At 38.5% G+C, this 22,500-nt stretch overlaps 1 protein-coding gene across 4 annotated transcripts in view; it reads right to left on the bottom strand.

Moving 5' to 3' along the window:
- The window catches only part of LOC135222747 (retinitis pigmentosa 1-like 1 protein), a 107,843-nt gene that overhangs the window by 9,760 nt on the left and 75,583 nt on the right, over positions 1–22,500 (bottom strand). For 3 of the 4 annotated variants that reach the window (XM_064260993.1, XM_064260994.1, XM_064260996.1), the window contains 2 exons: positions 16,078–16,227; positions 439–483 (listed from right to left, as the gene is read on the bottom strand). In XM_064260993.1, the coding sequence (XP_064117063.1) occupies positions 439–483; positions 16,078–16,227 (195 nt within the window). The remainder of the gene's footprint in view (positions 1–438; positions 484–16,077; positions 16,228–22,500) is intronic. The other variant, XM_064260995.1, reaches the window with a different exon arrangement.

The raw sequence follows: 22,500 nt of genomic DNA, 5'->3' as shown, positions 1-22,500 counted from the left end.
ATTTTCTAGCAGTCTGTAAAGCTAGCATCCATGGCAGGTGTGCCAATGAAAATCACGCTGCCAATTCGCAAGACAGGGATAGTTATTGCTATTAATTAATAAGAAGAAAAAAGGCTCAGTCATTGGTATCAATATCAATTTTAAGAATCAACGAGTATTTACAATGAAAATACCGCTTTTCATACGACTGACTTCAAAACTACTATAACATACCCCGTTCTCAAAGAGGTGGACACCAATCCTGTGAGAATCATTACTCATGAAAGAGTTACAACTGTAAACGGTAGAAAATGATGGACCGTGACTACACAACCGGATCTACTTAACACTAAATTGCCAAACCAATGATGAAAATTTTTAAAAAGGCCGAGCATAAAAAAATAATAATAAGGCTAACAGCACACATCAAATTCTTTTTTGGCATTTTATTGTTCTTACCATTACACCGATCTGATAATATCCCAGGTTTCCGTCTTGAATCATCTAAGAAAAAAAAAGCAGAAATAGATAATATAGTTAAAGAGTTAAGAGAGATATTGCTGTTTTGGAGAAAGTCCAAGTTACTGTAAACAATACTAATGGTTTTTTTTTTTTACTTTCCTGTTTGGGAAGATGGATATGATGCAAAAGAGAGATAACTGTTATTTAAGTTTATCAGAAAAGACGGTATTAGGGAAAATGAAAATCCGCGCCAGTGTTTACGTACAGATAAAAAATACTTTTAAGTTTAGGTATGTTACACACACTCACATGTACATACTTCTTCAACTTTAAGCATTCTCCAAAGAGGAGAGGAGAGAGAGAGAGAGAGAGAGAGAAGAGAGAGAGAGAGAGAGAGAGAGAGCAGGAAATTCCACAACAATTTGAAATGACTGGGAATTTGACACAGCTCAGCAGTTGAGAGCTGGTATTTTTTTCTTTTTTTAGAGTTTTCATATCATTGAGGAATTTACATGTTATACACCTGAGTGCCAAAGTGCACTAAGTCTACACACACACACACACACACACACACACACATATATAGATATATATATATAGATTATATATATGATTATAATATATACATATATATATATACATACATTATTATTATTATTATTATTATTATTATTCAGAAGATGAAACTTATTTATATGGTGCTCATAAGGAATAATTAAGGCGAGGTAAAGGGAAATACAGAAAGAAGAGATCCCATTTATCAAAAGAAAAAAAAAATATCAATAAATTAACACACACACATATGCATATATATACAAGTAGCTGACTCTATAACATAAATTTGATTGCCCCGTCTACTGGACACCTGTCAGGTGCGAATTCTCAGTCTTCATTGGTTTCTATGTTCGTCCGTAGTGTTTCCCAAGTATATAATATCATGATTTCTACTTGTGTTCCATCAGCCATTCTTCAATGACTTTGAAAAAAAGTAGAAACTGGTCAGTACCTATATTCATTATCACATTTTTTTTGTCCAAGTCTTGTGTTGTGTGGTACACATACAAATGTTTTAATGGTATTAAAATATGTATATATATATATATATATATATATATATATATATATATATATATATATATATATCATATATATACATATCTGACTTTTGTGTAAGGTCATATACCAGCTCATTATTTGATTCCTTGAATCAAGTGAACATGGCTTTCTCATATTCCGTGACCAAAGAGAGTTGATTTAACATTCTCTCATATCCTTGACAACACAATGAAAAATGCCAACTAATCCAATTGAACATTTGCATATGAGACTCGACTTGAGCAGTGAATGGATTCCTTTGGTGTCAATGACATCTCCGTTCTTCCAGCAAACATCAGTGACCCTTCCTGACCTACATTATCTCTAAGGATCCAGAGGTTCTCGAACGTCGAATTGGAGGTCTTCCTTCACAGTCTTACAGTGGTCGAGTTCGCTTTCCAGTCCACGGATCCGTTTGGTCGTCTGCATTCTTCTCTCACTTCTTCATCATGTTGAAGTTGACGACTGAGGTTTGCCAACTTGAGCAATGCTGCTCGTTACGTAGCTGTTCAGGGCATCCCCTAGTTCTTGAAAAGAGGCAGAGTTTTTAGCCCGTCGCTTACTGACAGTTTTCATCCTAGCCATCTCATCTTCCAGAATCCTTCGTGTGTTTTCCTGAGCCGTCATCTCCTACGTCAGCTACCTTTCCTTCTCGAGCAAAAGGATCTCGTCCTCTGAGTCTTTCTGTTGCATCTTTTCGCTTATTAAGCCGTCTTGTTGTATGCTTGCATCTTCTGGAATCAAGAATGGGGATGAATTTGCTTCTATTTGCTGATTTTCTATTCCAAGTTCCTTTCCCTGCACCTCCTCTTCTTTTTCCTCGCTATTTTCCAGACCTTGAACTCTTCTGGTTAAGTTGGCGTTCAGCAGCGTCACATTGTTCTTCTCTTCTCTCTCGAGAACTTCTCCCTGCAGTGCTTCAATTTATCTATAGTAGTCATCATCATCGACTTTCTGCTAAAAGTTTTCAGGCATGTTGCCTGTGACAGTGCTTGCCAATCCAAAAACAGCCCCCAGAAGCAAATTCTCAATTCCAAAGGCGGTTTCCAGATCTGGATCCACAGTGCTTGCCAATCTAAAAACAGCATACAAGCAAATTGATTCCCATTCTTGATTCCAGAGGCGCTTTCCAGACCTGGGTCCACAGTGAATGCCAATCCAGAAACAGCAGCGAGAAGCAAATTCTTGATTCCAGAGGCGGTTTCCAGACCTGGGTCCACAGTGCTTGCCAATCCAGAAACAGCAGCGAGAAGCAAATTCTTGATTCCAGAGGCTGTTTCCGGACCTGGGTCCACAGTGCTTGCCAATCCAGAAACAGCAGCGAGAAGCAAATTCTTGATTCCAGAGGCGGTTTCCAGACCTGGGTCCACAGTGTATGCCAATCCAGAAACAGCAGCGAGAAGCAAATTCTTGATTCCAGAGGCGGTTTCCAGACCTGGGTCCACAGTGCTTGCCAATCCAGAAACAGCAGCGAGAAGCAAATTCTTGATTCCAGAGGCGGTTTCCAGACCTGGGTCCACAGTGCTTGCCAATCCAGAAACAGCAGCGAGAAGCAAATTCTTGATTCCAGAGGCGGTTTCCAGACCTGGGTCCACAGTGTATGCCAATCTAGAAACAGCAGCGAGAAGCAAATTCTTGATTCCAGAGGCGGTTTCCAGACCTGGGTCCACAGTGTATGCCAATCTAGAAACAGAGGCGAGAAGCAAATTCTTGATTCCAAAGAAAATTTCCAGACCTGGGTCCATTTCGAAGGATTCTGCCGAGGTTCCACTGCATGAAAGCCAACCAAAGACTGCTGCTTAGTCCGAGGCAACGGAAAAGAAGTTGGAGGTTCATTTCGAATCCCGTACCGACAGAAATCACTCACTAGCTTATATCCACCTCCCCCTCACATTTTTCTTTCCTCGTTTTTCAGAATTTCACAAATTTTCCTGGGGAAAATTCTAAAACTTTTTTCCAATTTGCGCATCACCAAAACCATAAAAATGTCAAACGACCGTGGAGACTCGTCTTCATGGTTTTTACATCATTAAACATAACTATAAGAGTCCTCTCTCTCTCTCTCTCTCTCTCTCTCTCTCTCTCTCTCTCTCTCTCTCTCTAGATTGTTTGTTTCTGATTCAGAATCTGATTATGATGCAGATGATTCTGATCTCATTATTATTACAATTATTATCATATTATTATTATTATTATTATTATTGTTATTATTATTATTATTATTATAATTATATTAATTATTATTATTATTATTATTATTATTATTATTATTATTATTATTATTATTATTATTCAGAAGATGACACCTATTCATATGGAACAAACCCACCAAAGGGGCCATTGACTTGAAATTCAACCCTCAAAAGACTATTCATATGGAAGAAGCCACCACAGGGGCCACTGACTTGAAATTCAAGCTACCAAAGAATATTATGGTGCCAGTTCATGAGGAAGAAGTCAGAGGAGGTAAAGGGAAATACAGAAAGAAGAGATCTCACTGATCCAAAGAGACAAAAATGATAAACATATAAATTATTTAATAAAGTAAGTTTAATTTCAAAATATCTGGCTTAAAGTTTAATAAAATGGAAGATTTTTCAAATGTATACTTAGCTGAGAATGAGTCCAAATAAATTCCTGGGTGAAAGGGTTAAAAGGTATATTTTGGTAAACTTGAAAACCACTGAGAATCTCTAATCTTGAACTTTGATCTTCAAGGTCATTCATAGTATGCTTAGAGCCACCAAAAATCTGCAACCTTGAACTCTGACCTCCAAGGTCACTCGTGGCAAGCTTAAAAATCACGGAAAATTTGTAACCTTGAACTTTGATCTAAAACAATATATTTAAAAAAAACCAACTTGAGAAAGTTACTTCATGAATGCACCTGCAAAATTTCAATATGTTCTATCAATTGATTCTTGAGATATATTCGCGAACACAGAAACATGACCTACTTCAAGTTGCTTAAGGAATTTGTGATCAAGAACTTATCAACTTACGAGTCGTAATAATTAGCTTTACTCTTACAACAGATAATCAAATACGATTGTCATCAATACCGTTCTGTCACAATAATCGATTAATAATGTATCAATTTATCGTTACGAATAACATTAACCGCTCTTACTAACATCGTCAAACTATCAAACATAACCTAACCTCTTTTTTTTAATGAGGTCAGTATAAAAAGAAGAGGTGACCCACTTGCCACTTCCGCAAAGGGTATTCCCCAAATAAAAAAAAAAAAAAAAAAAAAAAAAAAATCTCCCGCGTCGAGTAAGTAGCGAAACCTACCACTTTGATTCGAAGTGCTTGCATGTTGAAGTGGCGCTTTCGTTTCGTGCAATGTGCTTGAATCAATCTGGTGTGACGTAAGTTATTGCACATTCTCTCTCTCTCTCTCTCTCTCTCTCTCTCTCTCTCTCTCTCTCTCTCTCTCTCTCTCTCTACCTTTCTTGAACCGAGCGTTCTACATCTCAAATTCAGCAGATTTCAGCTCATATTCCATATCTTTATACTCTTATACATCATACAATTCCAAAAAAAAAAGACAATTTTGGTCATGTGTCCCTATTCTAAACGATATCTTTCTATACTGAAAGGGAGCAAAAACACCAATAAAAAAAAGGGCGTGATCCGACCTCCAGCTTACTCGAAGTGCGTGCTAAAATCTACGGTCAAATAGAGCGTTGTTTCACCAGCGAAAATTTGTCTTTTACATTTTAATTCTAATAAATAAATCATAAATATCCAATCCGTATATTCCTGTATCTTCAACTCAAAGCGAAACACCTTTTTCAGACAATTTTCGGTTCTTCCATAGACCTTTCCTACCCCCACCAAGGACAACAGCAGCAACAAAGTAGTTTGTAGGCTTACTCCCCGAGTAAGTTAAAATAATTCAATTGAAAATTAAAAGGCTAAGAAACAAAGTTAACGTAAATATGCCGTTCTAAGCAGAGCCATAAACAGCGACCACCACCACCCCAACCATGGTAGATGATCTAGTCCGTAGTTCATAACATGTAATATCTATTGGCTGTACTCTCAGTATGTTAGGCAATAGGGATGATTGCCTTAAATACCGGAAGAAGAGGTCTGAGGTCGATTGGGCAAGAAACTAAATACTTGAATAAAACGCTCCGTTATAATAATGTCCCAAATTCCGCCTCAAACACTGGTAAAGGTTTCGTAACTCCAATGTTGCCAGCAGGTGGTCAATTGTTTTTATCCTGTTAGTCTTGTCCCTAAGCGGTAGGACGTGTGGCCAAGAAGATCGATTCAGTTCCAAATGAGAGTTTTAACCAGAACACAGGAGAATATAGAAATTCAGGACAAAGGCCAAGCGCTTTGACATACGAGGTCATTCAGCGCTGAAACGGAAATGGACAGTGAAAAATAGGTTTGAAAGGTGTAACAGAAGAAAAAAAAAAGTTTAAAAGGCGTAACAGGGTGAAAACCTCAAAGCAGTTGCAGTGTGAATCAATCGGTAAGAGCTTGTGTCTAGGGTTTCGTTATTAAACATAATATAGTACGTCCTGGACCACACCCATCAGTAGACTACGCCATTCTCCCTGCGTCTTGCAAGGGGTAGGGCGTAAGAGCAAGATTAATGGCTAGCAATCTGCATAATATGAAGACTAACTCTGTTTTCGTCGCGTTGTATTGCGAATTACTCTCATAACCTTCAATCGACGTACCAAGTCAATAGAGAGTCGATGTGCGCAACACTTCAAACTGGGGTTTCGCTCTAAACGAAAGCATTGGTCGCCTTATATTGCAAATCAGCCTACGCCTACCACCACACGACGAAATCGTTTGCGAATGGCGTGGTGAGTAACCACGACAATATACCACGACAATATTGGCCTTGAAATTCGACTCTGTTTGAGACTCTATGATGAAAATATGAAAGCAGTGTGAATCTCATTTTTTATTAATAATTCATATGTATGTTTTTAAACCATTTATTTTTTATTGGTAATTTCTCCCCAGAAAAAAGTACCTTCATTATACTGGAGAGAGAGAGAGAGAGAGAGAGAGAGAGAGAGAGAGAGAGAGAGAGAGAGAGAGAGAGAGATTCTGAAATATATTAAAGATTTCTATAACGCCATCACGTCTTTTTTTCTTTAATCATTTTTGACAAACTGGAACCCCTTTGTTCTTTTGCTTACAAAACTGGAAAGGCTGAAACCATCCAGTGTACGTGACCCAGCTAATGTCATAAACATCAGCTGTCTCCGTTTCATTTCTATTCGTAAATCACACGATTTTTTTATCTTTTTTTTTATTTACATCCAGTTATGGAATTTAATTTTTTTTGCTTCTGGTCGACTGTCCTACTCTTATTATTGTTTTTTTATATATATATTTCTTCTTCTTCCTCTTTACGATATGCGTATCTTAAACCTCCTTGCAACAGTCATTCAATGTTGCTCACTGTAAGCGGAGGAATACGCTTTCAAAATTACATACATCACCAATTACATGCGCCAAAACCATATGCGTATATGTAGTTACATACATACATACATACATGTATATTTATAAATATACGTACACACATATATAGTATATATATCATCCTATCGCAAAGGTTATCAACATAGGTATAACAGTCCAGGAAGAGAGAGAGAGAGGAGGGGGGGGGGGGCGGATTTTGTAGCTACAAGGCTATATATATTCGTATAATAATCCAGGACGAATCAGGAGAAGAGAGAGAGAGAGAGAGAGAGAGAGAGAGAGAGAGAGAGAGATCTATACACACATGATTTCTAGCTACAAGGCTATCAAAATATTCGTATAATAGTCCAATACGAATCGGAGAGAGAGAGAGAGAGAGAGAGAGAGAGAGAGAGAGAGAGAGAGAGAGAGAGATATTTTAACCCTAACTCAAATCTATCCAAAATACGTACAATATTCCCACGACGAGAGAGAGAGAGAGAGAGAGAGAGAGAGAGAGAGAGAGAGAGAGAGAGAGGACTCCAAAATATAAAGATGTTGGTCAATGGTATCGTATTATCGACAGCTTATCAATGTCATAGGCTCCGTGTCATATTGGAAACCGCTACCATCTCCCAAACACGAAATTCCTTGCAAATGTTAAATGACGCGGGGGGGAGGGGAAGGAATCAGAGAGAGAGAGAAGAGAGAGAGAGAGAGAGAGAGAGAGAGAGAGAGAGAGAGAGAGAGAGAGAGAGAGAGAGAGAATCACAAAACGTGACTAAAAAATTAAGTAAACTAACGAAGAAATGATTGAGAATTAATGGAATCTTAACTTCAGGGCGAAGGGAACATGGACGAATGAAATAAAGTATATATTTTAGAAACTATGATATATATATATATATATATATATATATATATATATATATATATATATATATATATATATATATATATATATATAACACACACACACACACACACACACACACACAAAAGCACTCCCTGACAATCGAGTGACCTCGCTTCTTGACCTTAAATATCCCCAGCGTTCAGAAAATCTTCAGAATATTTATCTATATCGCTGCTTTTGACCGCAGGCAATATCAATACTCTCAATGTATATAACAGACAACAATACCATCAACTGGCTCCTTTATTTTGCTCATTCTTCCGTGTTCCCGGCGTCCGGAAGTCTATCATCTCTATTATCTCTCAGGATTTGGAGTCGATAGAGGCATATGGAGCTTTCAGCTTCGTAAAATTAGAGGGAATTATGATCTTCCAAAATGGTCAATTTAAATCCTCAATCATTTTTTCAGCAAAAGAAACTGATGATTATTTTTTTTAGTTTTCTGGTAAAGAGATTGCGATGACTTTGTCTGTCCATCCGTCCTCAGATCTTTAGCAAGTGCACAGACAACAGAGAACAAAAGAAATTGATGATCTCTTCTAGTTTTCTGTAAAATGAAACGATTGAGATGGCTTTGTCTGTCCGTTCGAACTATTTTTCTTTCAACCCTCAGATCTTTAGCGAGTGCACAGAAAACAGAAATATAATAACGCCACGTACCAGAACAAGGACAAGAAAAACTAAAGACGGACGAGGAGATGTGGAAGATAAAAAGGACAGAGGAGACAATTACAAGAAAGTTTAAAGACAGGAAGTCCATCCATCTAAAGGGCGTGAACAAAAACGAGCGTAAACAAGAACCAAGATCAGAGAAATCCTACGAACAAAGACAGCTACATTTAACGATAAAAAAAGCAGCGAGCAAATGCAATCCCTGGAAAGGTGGAGGCAAGAGAAACAAAAACAGAAATGGATTTAAAAACAGCAAATGAAAATGAAGACTCAGTCTAGATAAAAAACAAGGCGTGATCCCGACATACAGCATTCTCGGGGCGCTCGCTAAAATCTACTTTCAAATAGAGCGTTGTCTCACCAATGAAAATTAAAATAAATAATTGTTCTGTATTGTTTATCATCCACGTTATTTACTTTTTTACATTTTCATTCTAATAAATAAAACATAAATATTCCATCCTAAAATTCCTGTATCTTTAACTCAACGCGAAACACATTTTCCAAACCTTTTTAGGCTTTTTCCATGGGGCTTTCCTAACCCCAAACAAGAGAAACAACAGCAAGAACAGCAACAACAACAAAAATAGCAACAACAACAACATAGTAGTTTGTAGGCTTACTCCCCGAGTAAGCGAAAAGTCTATTGCAACTGGCGCCGAGGTCGGATTTTAAATAGAATTTCCAAATCAGTTTCCAAGAATAGGAAATAAATATATACTGGAACACAGAATTAAATCTAATAAAATGCAAATTGTATCTGGACGATAGTTCGATTAAATAACGAAAAAAATGAACTATTGATGCAGACACGAAGTAAAATACAATACAAAAAAGTTAATCTAGATGACAGTTCAATGAAAAAAAGCCGAAAACAGGAATGAACTATTCATGCAGACGCGAAATACAAAAAGAACGATAAAAAACAGACAAGTCTCGACGGAAGCTTTAACTAGAAAAACGATAGATGAATTGCCAGTTTCTTTTTACACGAAATGAAAGTCTAATGAGAAAAGAATAGAGTCTCGGAAAAAACTAAGAACGTCAATAGTTTCTCTCAATAATAAAATTGAGCTTTAAGAAAGAAAAAACTACATAACAAAGCTTCGACAAGAAGGAAGAAAAAACACCAATTTCAGAATGGTCTGGCAAACGAAGAACATTCAAACCCGGGTTAATTATATTTTGGGAAGTTGTATTTCTGATATATCTATCAGGTGACGATGACAGATAAGTATACTGACGATGGCAAATTATTATTATTATTATTATTAATATTATTTTTTTTTCTCTATCACAGTCCTCCAATTTGACTGGGTGGTATTTATAGTGTGGGGTTCCGGGTTGCATCCTGCCTCCTTAGGAGTCCATCACTTTTCTTACTATGTGTGCCGTTTCTAGGATCACACTCTTCTGCATGAGGCCCGGAGCTACTTCAGCCTCTAGTTTTTCTAGATTCCTTTTCAAGGATCTTGGGATCGTGCCTAGTGCTCCTATGATTATGGGTACGATTTCCACTGGCATATCCCATATCCTTCTTATTTCTATTTTCAGATCTTGATACTTATCCATTTTTCCCTCTCTTTCTCTTCAACTCTGGTGTCCCATGGTATTATCGACCATCAATGAGTGATACTTTCTTCTTGACTTTGTCAATCAACGTCCACGTCTGGTCTATTTGCACGTATCACCCTATCCGTCCTGATACCATAGTCCAGAGGATCTTTGCGTGATCGTTTTTTCTATCACTCCCTCAGGTTGGTGCTCGTACCACTTATTACTGCAAGGTAGCTGATGTTTCTTGCACAGGCTCCAATGGAGGGCTTTTGCCACTGAATCATGCCTCTTTTTGTACTGGTTCTGTGCAAGTGCCGGGCATTCACTTGCTATGTGGTTTATGGTTTCATTTTTCGTATTGCACTTCCTACATATGGGAGAGATGTTATTTCCATCTATCGTTCTTTGAACATATCTAGTTCTTAGGGCCTGATCTTGTGCCGCTGTTATCATTCCTTCAGTTTCCTTCTTTAACTCTCCCCTCTGTAGCCATTGCCATGTGACATCGCTGGCTAGTTCTTTAGTCTGTCTCATGTATTGTCCGTGTATTGGTTTGTTGTGCCAGTCCTCTGTTCTGTCTGTCATTCTCCTGTCTCTGTATATTTCTGGGTCTTCGTCTACTTTTATTAGTCCTTCTTCCCATGCACTCTTTAGCCACTCGTCTTCACTGGTTTTCAGATATTGCCCCAGTGCTCTGTTCTCGGTGTTGACGCAGTCCTCTATACTTAGTAGTCCTCTCCCTCCTTTCTTTCGTGTTATGTACAGTCTGTCCGTATTTGCTCTTGGGTGTAGTGCTTTGTGTATTGTCATATGTTTCCTGGTTTTCTGATCTATGCTGCGGAGTTCTGCCTTTGTTCATTCCACTATTCCTGCGCTGTATCTGATTACTGGCGCTGCCCATATGTTTATGGCTTTTATCATATTTCCGGCGTTGAGTTTTGACTTGAGTATCTCTTTCCTGATCGTGTCCTTCATCTCTTGGTGTTTTATATCCCCTCCTTCCATTATTCCCAGGTATTTGTATCCTGTCTCATCTATGTGTTTGATGTTGCTCCCATCTGGTAGCTTTATCCCTTCAGTTCTCGTTACTTTGCCTTTTTGCATGTTGACTAAGGCGCATTTTCTATTCCAAACTCCATCCATGATCCCAGATACAATCCTTACAGTCTGGATTAGGGTATCTATTTCCTTGATGCTCTTACCATACAGCTTGATGTCGTCCATGAACATCAGATGGTTGATTCTGTTGCCTCTTTTCTTGAGTTGGTACCCGGCATCCATCTACTTTTGTCATGGGAATCATGGCTACTACGAAGAGTAGTAGGGACAGTGAGTCTCCCTGGAAGATCCCTCTCCTGATATTAACCTCTGCTAGTCTTATTCCAGAGCTTGTAAGTATTGTATTCCAGTTGCGCATTGTATTTTTGAGGAAGCTGATGGTGTTTTCCTCTGCCCCATATATTTTCAGGCATTCTATTAGCCATGTGTGTGGTATCATGTCGAAGGCTTTCTATAGTCTATCCATGGCATGCTTAGGTTGGTTTTCCTTCTCCTACTGTTCTTCATTACCATTTTGTCTATCAGCTGGTCTTTTGTGCCCCTACACTTCCTTCTGCAGCCTTTCTGTTGGTGGGGGATGGTGTTTGTCTCCTCTAGGTAATTGTATAGCCTTTCACTGATGATACCTGTTAGTAACTTCCACATTATTGGTAGGCAGGTGATAGGCTTGTAGTTACTGGCTATATTTCCCTTACTCATGTCTTTTTGTACTAAAGATGTTCTTCCTGTGGTCATCCATTTGGTGTGCATGGTGATTTGAGATACAATGCTGGATTGTTGTTTCCTGCTATTCGTGGGTGTAGGGCCTTGAAGTTTTTTGAGCCAGTATCCATGGACTTCATCGGGGACCTGGGGCTTTCAGTTTGGCATTTTCTTTAGTTGGTGTCTGACTGTGTCTGTCGTGATCTCTGTGAATCTTTGTTTTATTCTCCCGTTTTCTTCTTCCTTGACTTCTTGGAGCCATGTTGCATGTTTGTTGTGTGATACCGGATTACTCCATATGTTTTCCCAGAGTCTCTTACTTTGTTCGGCTTCAGGAATTTCTGGGTGGTTGTCTTCCCCTCTTATTTGGCTGTATAGTCTTTTTCTGGTTGGTTCCGAATAATTTGTTCTGGTTGGTATCCTTATTTCCTGGTTCATGTACCGTTGGATCTTATGTGCTTTGGCCTTTAAGCCTCTGTTTTACATCTTCTATTGTGTGTTTAGTCCCTCTCTTGTACTTGTATTTTCTCGTTGAGTTCCTCCCTTGTTTTCTTGCTTCTTAGCCTTTTTTCTGCCATCTCTTTCAGTTTACTCAAGTCAGATCTCATCACCCATGATTTGCTTTTCCAGGCGCCTTTTCCAAGGAGGTTGCTGTTTTGGTTTCTGTTGGGTTGGTGGTGCTAGTGGAGTTGGTGTTCGTTGAATCCCCCCATCAGTTCTGCTACTAATCTTGCCTCCTGCATATACCAAGTTGATTGTTTATTTCTGTGATACTGGTGGGTGTGTATTAGCCCATTATTTCATTGACCTCACTTGTTTTCTCCCTTAATTTCTTGGTGTTGTAGGCTTTCATGGAGGGGATCTTTGTTCTCTCTGTGATCTGGCTCCATCCATTGTCTAATCTTTTCTACCCATTCCGTCCTCTCTGTTACTTCGTCGGTGTTTCTTCGTGTGTCGTTGTTAATACCTCATCCTCCCTGTCGTCTTTCTGTGACATCGTCTCTCAGTTCCTCTTCGTGTAATTCGTTGTCGTGTGACATTTCCCTTTCCAGTTCTTCTTTCTGTTGGGGAGAGCCAGTTCTTTTTCTTTATGTTCCTTACTTGGTCTGCCAGCCTCCTGCTCTGTTTGGGGGGTGTTATTCCTCTCATTCCAGATGTTGACCAATCTTCTTCTATATCTCTCTCCGTCGGGTTGCTTCTGATGTAGCATCTCCATATTTCCTTATTTTCTTCTCTTGGTACATTTCTTCCTTTTTGCTTCTGTACTCCAATCTCAGGCTGTTGATTTACTTTCGTTGTGGTGATCAGTTGCTGGATGAACGACCTCCAAGTACCTGACCGTCTTCCCCTTCAATTGGGTTGAATAACCTGGATGCCGGACGAAGCTCCTCTGTTGCCAGAGGTTCCATTTACGTCGTTGTCGTTTATTCCTTCATTTCTTTCCATCATTGCTGAGTTTTGCTATTTAACCATTGCTGGACCCTACCCCATCAGGGATAGGTACTCATTTACAGCTGAGTAGACTGAGGAAATTATGGTAAAGATCCTTTCCCAAGGAATCAACGCCGAGGAGAGCGGTCACCCATCCAACGACTGACCAGCCCCAATGTTGCTTAACTTGACTTAAGTCCATTGAGGACCTAACCCACTCCTCCACGGCGCCACATATTATTATTATTAGTTTATTAGTTATTATTAATTATTATTATTAGGGTTTAATATTATTATTATTATATATTCTATTATGGGTACTTAAATCTTTGGAAGTTGTATTTCTGATATATCTATCAGGTGACGATGACAGATAAGTATACTGAAGATGGCAAATTATTATAATTATTATTCGGAAGATGAACCCTATTCTTATGGAACAAGCCAACTGCAGGGGTCAATGACTTGAAATTCAAGCTTCCAAAGAATATTATGATGTTCATTAGTTAGAATTAAGAGGAAGTAGAGTGAGATGCAGAAAAAAAAAGAGATCCCACTTATCAAAAAATGAAAAAAATAAAATAACAAATATATAAATAGATAAAAAAGTATTCAAATGCAAGAAGAATAGTAATAAGGTACTAATGTATTGCATCTCCGCTTGAGTTGTGGAATAACAGACTTGTCAACTCAAACTACAAGTTGATAAGTACCATATAACTTGTAGCATTCGAGAATACGTCAAAATGGCCTCTATACTATCAAAACAATTTAATGCTTCATAAAATTCAAAGCTATATATATGAAAAAAAAACACCAAATTCATCGTAACTCAATATGAAATCAGTGTTCTGCAAAACTGACTCTGCTGATCAATAACTGATATCTCAGCTGACCATTATATATATATATATATATATATAAAAAAAAAACACTCTAGCCTTCGGACATCGAACGCAAAAAATCCGTACAACGGCGCATAAATCCGGAATATTCCTGGATTCTCGATTACAGGAAATCCATGAAGAGGGGAGGGAGGAGGGGGATGGGGGGAGGGGGGGGGGGCGGAGAGAGAACGAGAGAGAGACCTATCGAAGCCAATATGGACGATTTTCACTGATGAATATTGGTTATTCTGTCGCAGGCTCCTCTTCAGATTGATAGATAATGTACACGCAGCCATCCCCCCCCCCCCCCATCTCTCTCTCTCTATCTCGCAAAAGAAATCTTTATAAGGCCCATTTGCTTTTACTATCAATATTTTTACAATACTTCCGGCTTTGAATTTCATAGGGTAAATATACCTAATGTAAAGATATCGACCAGCCGAGTGTTAATCTGTCTGTGAACACTTCTTCTATGACGCTGAAGTTTAAAATGCAACACTAAAAGCATTCGATTTTTAAAAGATACTTCCGCCTACAATGCTCACAGAAAGCGCCTCAGTGGCGTGATCGGTATGGTCTTGGCCTGCCACCTCGGTGGCCGCGAGTTCGATTCTCACGCATTCCATTGAGGAGTGAGAGATTGTATATTTCTGGTGATATAAGTTCACGAATCTCGACGTGGTTCGGAAGTCACGTAAAGCCGTTGGTTCCGTTGCTGGATAACCATACTGGTTCCATGCAACGTAAAAGCACCACACAAACAATCAAACAAAAACCAGGCTCACAGAACGTTTGTATCAACACTAACCCCACAAACAGCCACTTTACATTCTACTGTAGTCGTCATCTATTACCGAAAAGCGGGAAACGTTTGGAAATGTCGACAGCGAGAGAAAGTTGATTCCTAAAAGGGCGTCATCAAACATGTATTCCCTCTGTAACCCAGACCTACATATCTGGCTGAAAATACACACTCACATCAATGAGTGATCTGGGAGCGACTTCCCCCCAAAAAAAAATCGAGCGGAACGGACGAGAGAGAGAGAGAGAGAGAGAGAGAGAGAGAGAGAGAGACCAGGAACCTATTGGAATATGGAGACGCAAGGACGTCGCCGCCTTCATCCTGCAAGCTGGAGAAGGTTAGGCCTCAGAATAAAGGAACTTGTTGAAGAATGGATTCGTCTGAAAGGGCAAAAGGTGGCGATATTAATCCAATAAACCGAAGGGGAGAGAGAGAGAGAGAGAGAGAGAGACTTTGACTGTAAAGGTCAAGCGTTTGGGCTTATGAGGTCATTCAGCACTAAAAAGGATATTGAGAATACAGAAGCCCTTTTAAAGGTGTAAAAGGATGAAAACCTCTGGGACCTATGAGGTCATTCAGCACTTAAAGGTATATTGAGAATACAGAAGGTTTTTCTAAAGGTGTAAAAGGAGGAAAATCTCTGGGGCCTATGAGGTCATTCAGCACTGAAAGGGATATATTGACAATGAAGTTCTCAAGGTGTAACAGGAAGGAAATATAACCATGAAACAATTGTTAAGAGGGTCGAAATTCAGATGGAACAAAGGTCAATTGCTGAGGTCATTCAGCACTAAAAGGAAACCTAGCAGATAACCATGAAAAAATTGTTAAGAGAAGGTAGAAAGTCTGATGGAAGAGAGAGAGAGAGTATGAATGAACGCGGGTGCAGAAAAAAAAATGAAAGGGGCTGCAGCTTGGACCCTGAGGAACGCCGCCAAGAACCTACTTTTCATTCCGCCACACCCTGTAACCGTCATACCACTCCCAATCGACGGAGAACCTACTTTTCATTCCGTGACACCCTGTAACCGCCACCATACCACTCCCCCAACACCATCGAAAATCCTTACCTTGAGGAAGGAGGAGATGGAGTCGGCTGCCAGGCTGTTAATTCGGGTCTGTTCCGCCTGTTCCTCGTGGGCCACCTCCAGCACCGCCTCCCGTATGGTCTGGCCCACTAGCACAGCCACGAGGGCGTCGTCGTCCGTCTCCGCGTCGAGCTGCAACGGCAAAGAGAGAGATGCGATGAATAATCGTGCTTTGGTGTGATGTTATGATAGAGAGGGGCTGGTCAGTGTCGAGAGGAAGATGTGGTTAGGTTTGTGTGTTGTGTTGATACCGGTTGGACCACTCACTACCTTTCTCTCTCTCTCTCTCTCTCTCTCTCTCTCTCTCTCTCTCTCTCCATACACTCACACATACTAATGGATAATTTCTCTCTCTCTCTCTCTCTCTCTCCTTCGATGACACACAATTGCACATCTCTCTCTCTCTCTCTCTCTCTCTCTCTTACGCTTACACTAATGTAAAATCTGCCCATACACAGACACAATAATGCACAATTTCTCTCTCTCTCTCTCTCCTTCCACAGACACACAATTGCACATCTCTCTCTCTCTCTCTCTCTCTCTCTCTCTCTCTCTCTCTCTCTCTCTCTCTCTCTACACACACAACTGCATAATTTCACGCCTTACATAATCCAGGGACGGAAATATAAGAGAAAGAAATACATTTTACGAAGAAATCTAAAAAAAAAAAAAAAGATGGCAAAGCAAAGTTTATAACAACCTACTACGAGCACCAGATTTTTAATCCACAATTGAAAGGGTAACGCCAAAATGATTCACGAGGGGAAAATATACAGCCTGAGCTGACCTGACCTGGGAACACGTAACCCCTGACGGGAGACTGAATTCTTATTTTTAATAGGGTGTCATAATCATCAATTCTCCTGCGTTATTTGAGACCCCCCGAAGGCGACATTAATCCTCGTATTGAGTTAGTTGCGGTTACGACAAGGATATGTGACGGGGGGGGGGGGGGGGGGGGGGGGAGGGGGGGGGGGGGGGGGGGGGGGGGGGGGGGGGGGGGGGGGGGGGGGGGGTGTAACCGCGTGACCGAATTAAGGAGATGGGAGGTGGGGGGGGGGGGAGACGGGATGGGATGGGAGCAGGAGAGGGGTGTATTCCAATACAAGACCTTTATGCATGATTAAATTTTTCGCGTCAGAAATTGCTGAAATTGCTGATATCAACATTGGTTGTGTGTGTGTGTGTGTGTGGTGTGTGTGTGTGTGTGAGAGAGAGAGAGAGAGAGAGAGAGAGAGAGAGAGAGAAGAGAGAGAGAGAGAGAGAGAGAGAGAGAGAGAGAATGTGAAAATAATATCAACAGAAAACCAGTTCCAGATTTCTTATTTAAATCATAATCTGACTAAATCATCAAGAATCATGTAAATCTGCCATGTTGTTGTCCTAAGGAAGAAGTACTAGATATATAATATAATATATATATAATCTATATAATATATATATATATATATATAATATATAGATATATATAAATATATATATGAGCTTCATCGACTAAATGACCTGCGGGCATTTTTTCAACAAGGTTTACAAAGCAGTCATGCTACCATCACCAAAAAGGAGGGACCTATTACATAAAAGCACCCCAAAAGGATTTCTTTACAATCTTATAGAATTTCGATATAAAGCATAAAAAAAACACCAACCAAAAAACTCCATGGCAACACAGGTTCTGAAAAAAATAACCTACGCATACTCGAGCCGTTTCGAGGTCATAAAAAAAAAATGTCCAAGAAAGACCGAGAACATAAATGGCTAAAAATAATTCGTGTGCGGTAACCGCCATCATAGTTAATACTTGGGATACGCAGTTTCAGAAGTGAATTATGGGACGGAGTCACGTGACGTCCTCCAGCTCAGGTAAATAAAATTTTACGAGGATTTTGCAACATAAAACCATTTCCCTTCCTCAGGGGACAAGACGGATGGATGCAATTTGCAAATACAGTCATTGTAGACTCCGCGGTTGTTTATCAATTTTATTATCACTGCTTAACGGTTGTTAATGTTGGGGCTATTTTGATTTTTATTGTACTAACAATCCAAACTTTGTTATTGATAAGGGAATGAATGAACTTTGAACGAATATCAAAACTGGCTGACAGAAAAGATTCGGAAAAAAGTACGAACGATTCATAAAAAAAATCATTAAGACAAAAACATGAATAGTTGAAAGCATATTATAAGTACCATTACCACAATAATGAGTATCAAAATGTCTACATTTATCCTCTATCTAAAAGAGAAACAGAAAACTCAGCTACGGCATAAACTGCCTGTATATAAGTAGGATAATCATATTCATTAAGAAGGACTTTTACCAAGACACTGTCAATGGAGTTGAACAGCTACGTGAGAAGATTTAAAAAAAAAAAAAAAAAAAAAAAAAAAAAGATGGAATATAAAATTTAGGCAAATGCCAAGCGCTGGGACCAACGAGGTCATTCAGCGCTGATAAGGAAATGGAGAGTGAAAAACGTTTGAAAGGTGTAATTGGATGAAAACCTCAAAGCAGTTGCACTAAGAAACAACTGTCAGGAGAGGGTGGAGAGTAAGACGGAAGAACAAGAATATGAACGGACGTACAGTAAAAGGAATGAAAGGAGTTAAGCAGCTAGGGGCCCAAGGAAGGGACGATGCAAAGAAACTTCAGTAATGCCTACAGTGCACCGTGTAAGGTGTACTGATGAAGGAGAGAGCGAACTTGCTGCCAATGGATTAAGAAAGATCGCTACAAGATACTGGCACCAACATGTAACACATAAAAATGTGTTACAGTCCCCAAGATACAAATTCGCTTCAATATTGCTGCCTAATACACACACATACACACACCAACACACAACCACACATATATATAATAATATATATATATAAATAAAATATTTATTTAATACTATATATATATACACACACACACACACACACACACACAACAATATATATATATATATATATATATATAGCATATATATATCATATAATATATATTATAATATATAATATATACACATATCCGGCCACATACAGGACAATACTTGTCCTAAGGGGTTTTCATTTATATGATTAAATTCAAGACCATTATTTAGGTAGCAAAAACAAAATTACTATTACCCAAAACTCTGACTATTGACTGTTAACGTCCAAATTCTGTTAACCAAATCTCTTACTATGCAACTACTTAAACATCTAAATTACTTTTCAACCAAAAACTCTATTTTACTTATTGAACATCCACCAAAATTCTATTAACGAAATCTGACTATTGACTAATAACACCCAAAATCTATTAACCAAAATAACAAACCCATAAACATTGCCTGTAACATCTCTCAATGAAGAAGAACTTGACCATCATTCCTGAGTATTCCAGCTCTAAGACACTCAAATTACCATTACTGAAGCTAAACGTGCATTTAAATTGCTACTCTCTTTTAACGTTAGCTCGGGAAATCTTGCCCAAACAAAATGTGCAAATAGTGCTTGTTGCAAGCGTCGTTTCCATAGCAACGCTATCAACTAACTGGCAAACAGTTCTTCGTAGTCCTTGCAAGAGATCTACTGATATGACGACCCCCACATGATAAGAAAGCTCAATTGTTTGTGATATGTATGAAATGGTTATTAATAAAAAACTAATGGCACTAATTAAGCTTGACAAATATGTCAAGATGGGTTTATTCCATATGATATTTTTTAATGCGGTGACCGACAGATACTTATATTTGTCAACTTCATATTTTATTCATCGGGTATTTATGCTTATTTACCAACTTCACAAGATGCTAACAAGAGAATAGGGTTACTATCTATAAAAAAATAACATATATTTTTTATTAAGGTGATCGACAGATACATTTACTTATCTAATTCACAATCTATTCAGTTTAGGGGAATTAGAGAATTAGGTAATTCATTATACTAAACAATAATGAAATAACCCATAAAGGATGGCCAATTTCACTTATCGGAAAAAGCCTTCGCCAAAGCATATGAAGACTCAGTTGGCAATAAGAACCAAAGTCGCCTCTGTTATCATGGGATAAACGACCATGTATATCTCTTGAAGGACTTTGGATTGCTACAGTCTTCAAGCTGAGGTTGGAGCCATTAAGAGCATTATGACCCGAAATCACTTGGGATTATGGAGGGAAATAGAGCTAAATGTAGTACTGGCAGCTTGAAAAAAAAAAAAATTCTGGGAAGTAGTTTTACCTTTCAATGGCGGATCTGACAGGCGGAGTCACAAACTGATTGTGATGTTAAGGAGTTTGAAGGATTAATACTTTTCTTTTCTTGGAAAGTTTTCTTTTTATTTGTAGGAATAATACTTATAATTTCTAGTAGATCTGTCAATATCACGTTTTCCTTCACGGGGTAGATGCAAAAAATAAAAAATATATAAAAATTAAAAGTCACATTCTCATAAAATCTTATAGTTACATTGTCTACCTACACAGCACTTTTATGAATGGTTTAACGACAGAGTTCTCTCGGGTATTGGCAATGAACAGCTATTTGTAACATCTCTGCTCGACCACCTGTCGACTCTTTCTGAATTCCAAATTAAAATGCATTGCGAAGAGGCCAATTCTCCCATTCTTTCCACTTGGCCAAGGTACCTCAAAAGATTCTACTCAGGATAATATTCTTGTCTTACTCATAAAGTAACAATTTAAGGACTTTCACCTTTACCGAAATTTTGGCTATATATATATATATATATATATATATATATAATATATATATATATATATATATATATATATATATATGTATGTGTGTGTGTGTCTGTGTGTGTATTACAGACTTAACAGCAATTCAAGTTAGTGGTAAGATTTGTGTCATACACGGATCTTCAATCTTCAGTGACGAAGAGAGAGAGAGAGAGAGACGCCCACTTTCTTCATATCCGTGCGAGCGAATATTGACGCATGAAACCTGGGGTATTCAATTCTTTCTTGAGAGGGGCTAAGAACTCGAACCCTCCCCCCTCCCCCCTCCCGCCGTCCCACCCACCCCGCGCCCGCCGCTCCCTGGAATATAAGCCCAGTAATTATTACTACTTATACAAAATGAGGGGAGCGCTGAAAGGAAAACGCTGATTAAAGGATTTAGTGGATGGTTTCGTAATGGTAAAGGGAGGCAGGGGGAGTTCGTGGGGAATATCAGACAGTATATTGATGTTTTTCATATTGTTAAGGATAGCTTTTGTTTTCATACTCATATTCCTGTTGGTGATTTATTATTGAATATGGTATATAATATATATATATATAGTATATATATATATATATATATATATATATATATATATACTACCCTCTGTAAATATATACATGTTTGTGTATATAAATGAATCACAAAGATATGGAACGTGATGAAATATAAATAAAGACAAAATCCACCAAGGACAGACAAACGATGGAGTTCTGCAAAGGCCTTACGACTTTTCCTCTCCTTTACTTGCTTAGTCTGCTAAGCAAAGGACGAGAAGTCGAAAGGCTTGCAGTATACTCTACCGTTTCTCATTCTCCGTGGATTTTGTCTTCATATATATATATATATATATATATATATATATATATATATATATATATATATATATATTACATGGATTGGCTAAAAAACAAATTAAAAAAAAGCTTTGGGATGGGGCCTCTAGCCCCACACACTCTCCACAACCCCAACTAACAACCAGGTACAATTCTCCCACTTATGTCCCCAGAGGCACGACGGAATTATAGGGACGTGTCATAAGGGTTTGCGCGACTCATTTGGGATTCCAAAACGGGGTCCCATAAGTGACTAAGCAAAAATATCAACCACTTGGATGATAGAGAATTTATACGTCTTTTGAATGATTTTAATAAATAATAAGTCAGAAACTCATGAATAATTCATTCTCGCTGGGCTGAGCAGTACAGCTATTCAATTCTTGCATATTATTCAAAAGCCATACTTTCTACGCTCTCTCTATCTCTCTTCTCCTGTCTTCCTTCCATTATTCTATCGCCTCTTCCTGTTATTCAGGCTTACTATCGATTATGGCACTTTATTGCCCATCCTTCCTGCCCCACCCCACCACACACCCAATGCCCAGGCACCAACATGAGCATAAAGCTATTCTCTCTCTCTCTCTTTTTTAAGTAAGGAATAAAATATATCTTTTAAAGATAGTCTATCTTTTAAGCCAGGAATTAAATATATCTTTTGAAGTTGGCCTTTATCTTTTAAGTCAGGAATAAAATATATTTCTAAAGCTAGTCTTTATTTTTTGACTCAGGAACAAAATACATTCTTAAACCTAGCCCTTAATTTTTAAGTCAGGAATGAAATACATTTTTATAGCTAGTCTTTATTTTTTAAGTCGGGAATGAAATATATTCCTAAGGATAGTCTTTG

Source organism: Macrobrachium nipponense, chromosome 8, assembly GCF_015104395.2.
Source record: "Macrobrachium nipponense isolate FS-2020 chromosome 8, ASM1510439v2, whole genome shotgun sequence".
Lineage (NCBI taxonomy): Eukaryota > Metazoa > Arthropoda > Malacostraca > Decapoda > Palaemonidae > Macrobrachium > Macrobrachium nipponense.
Note: the sequence above shows the minus strand (reverse complement) of the source record. Positions and strands in the feature narration are given on the sequence as shown.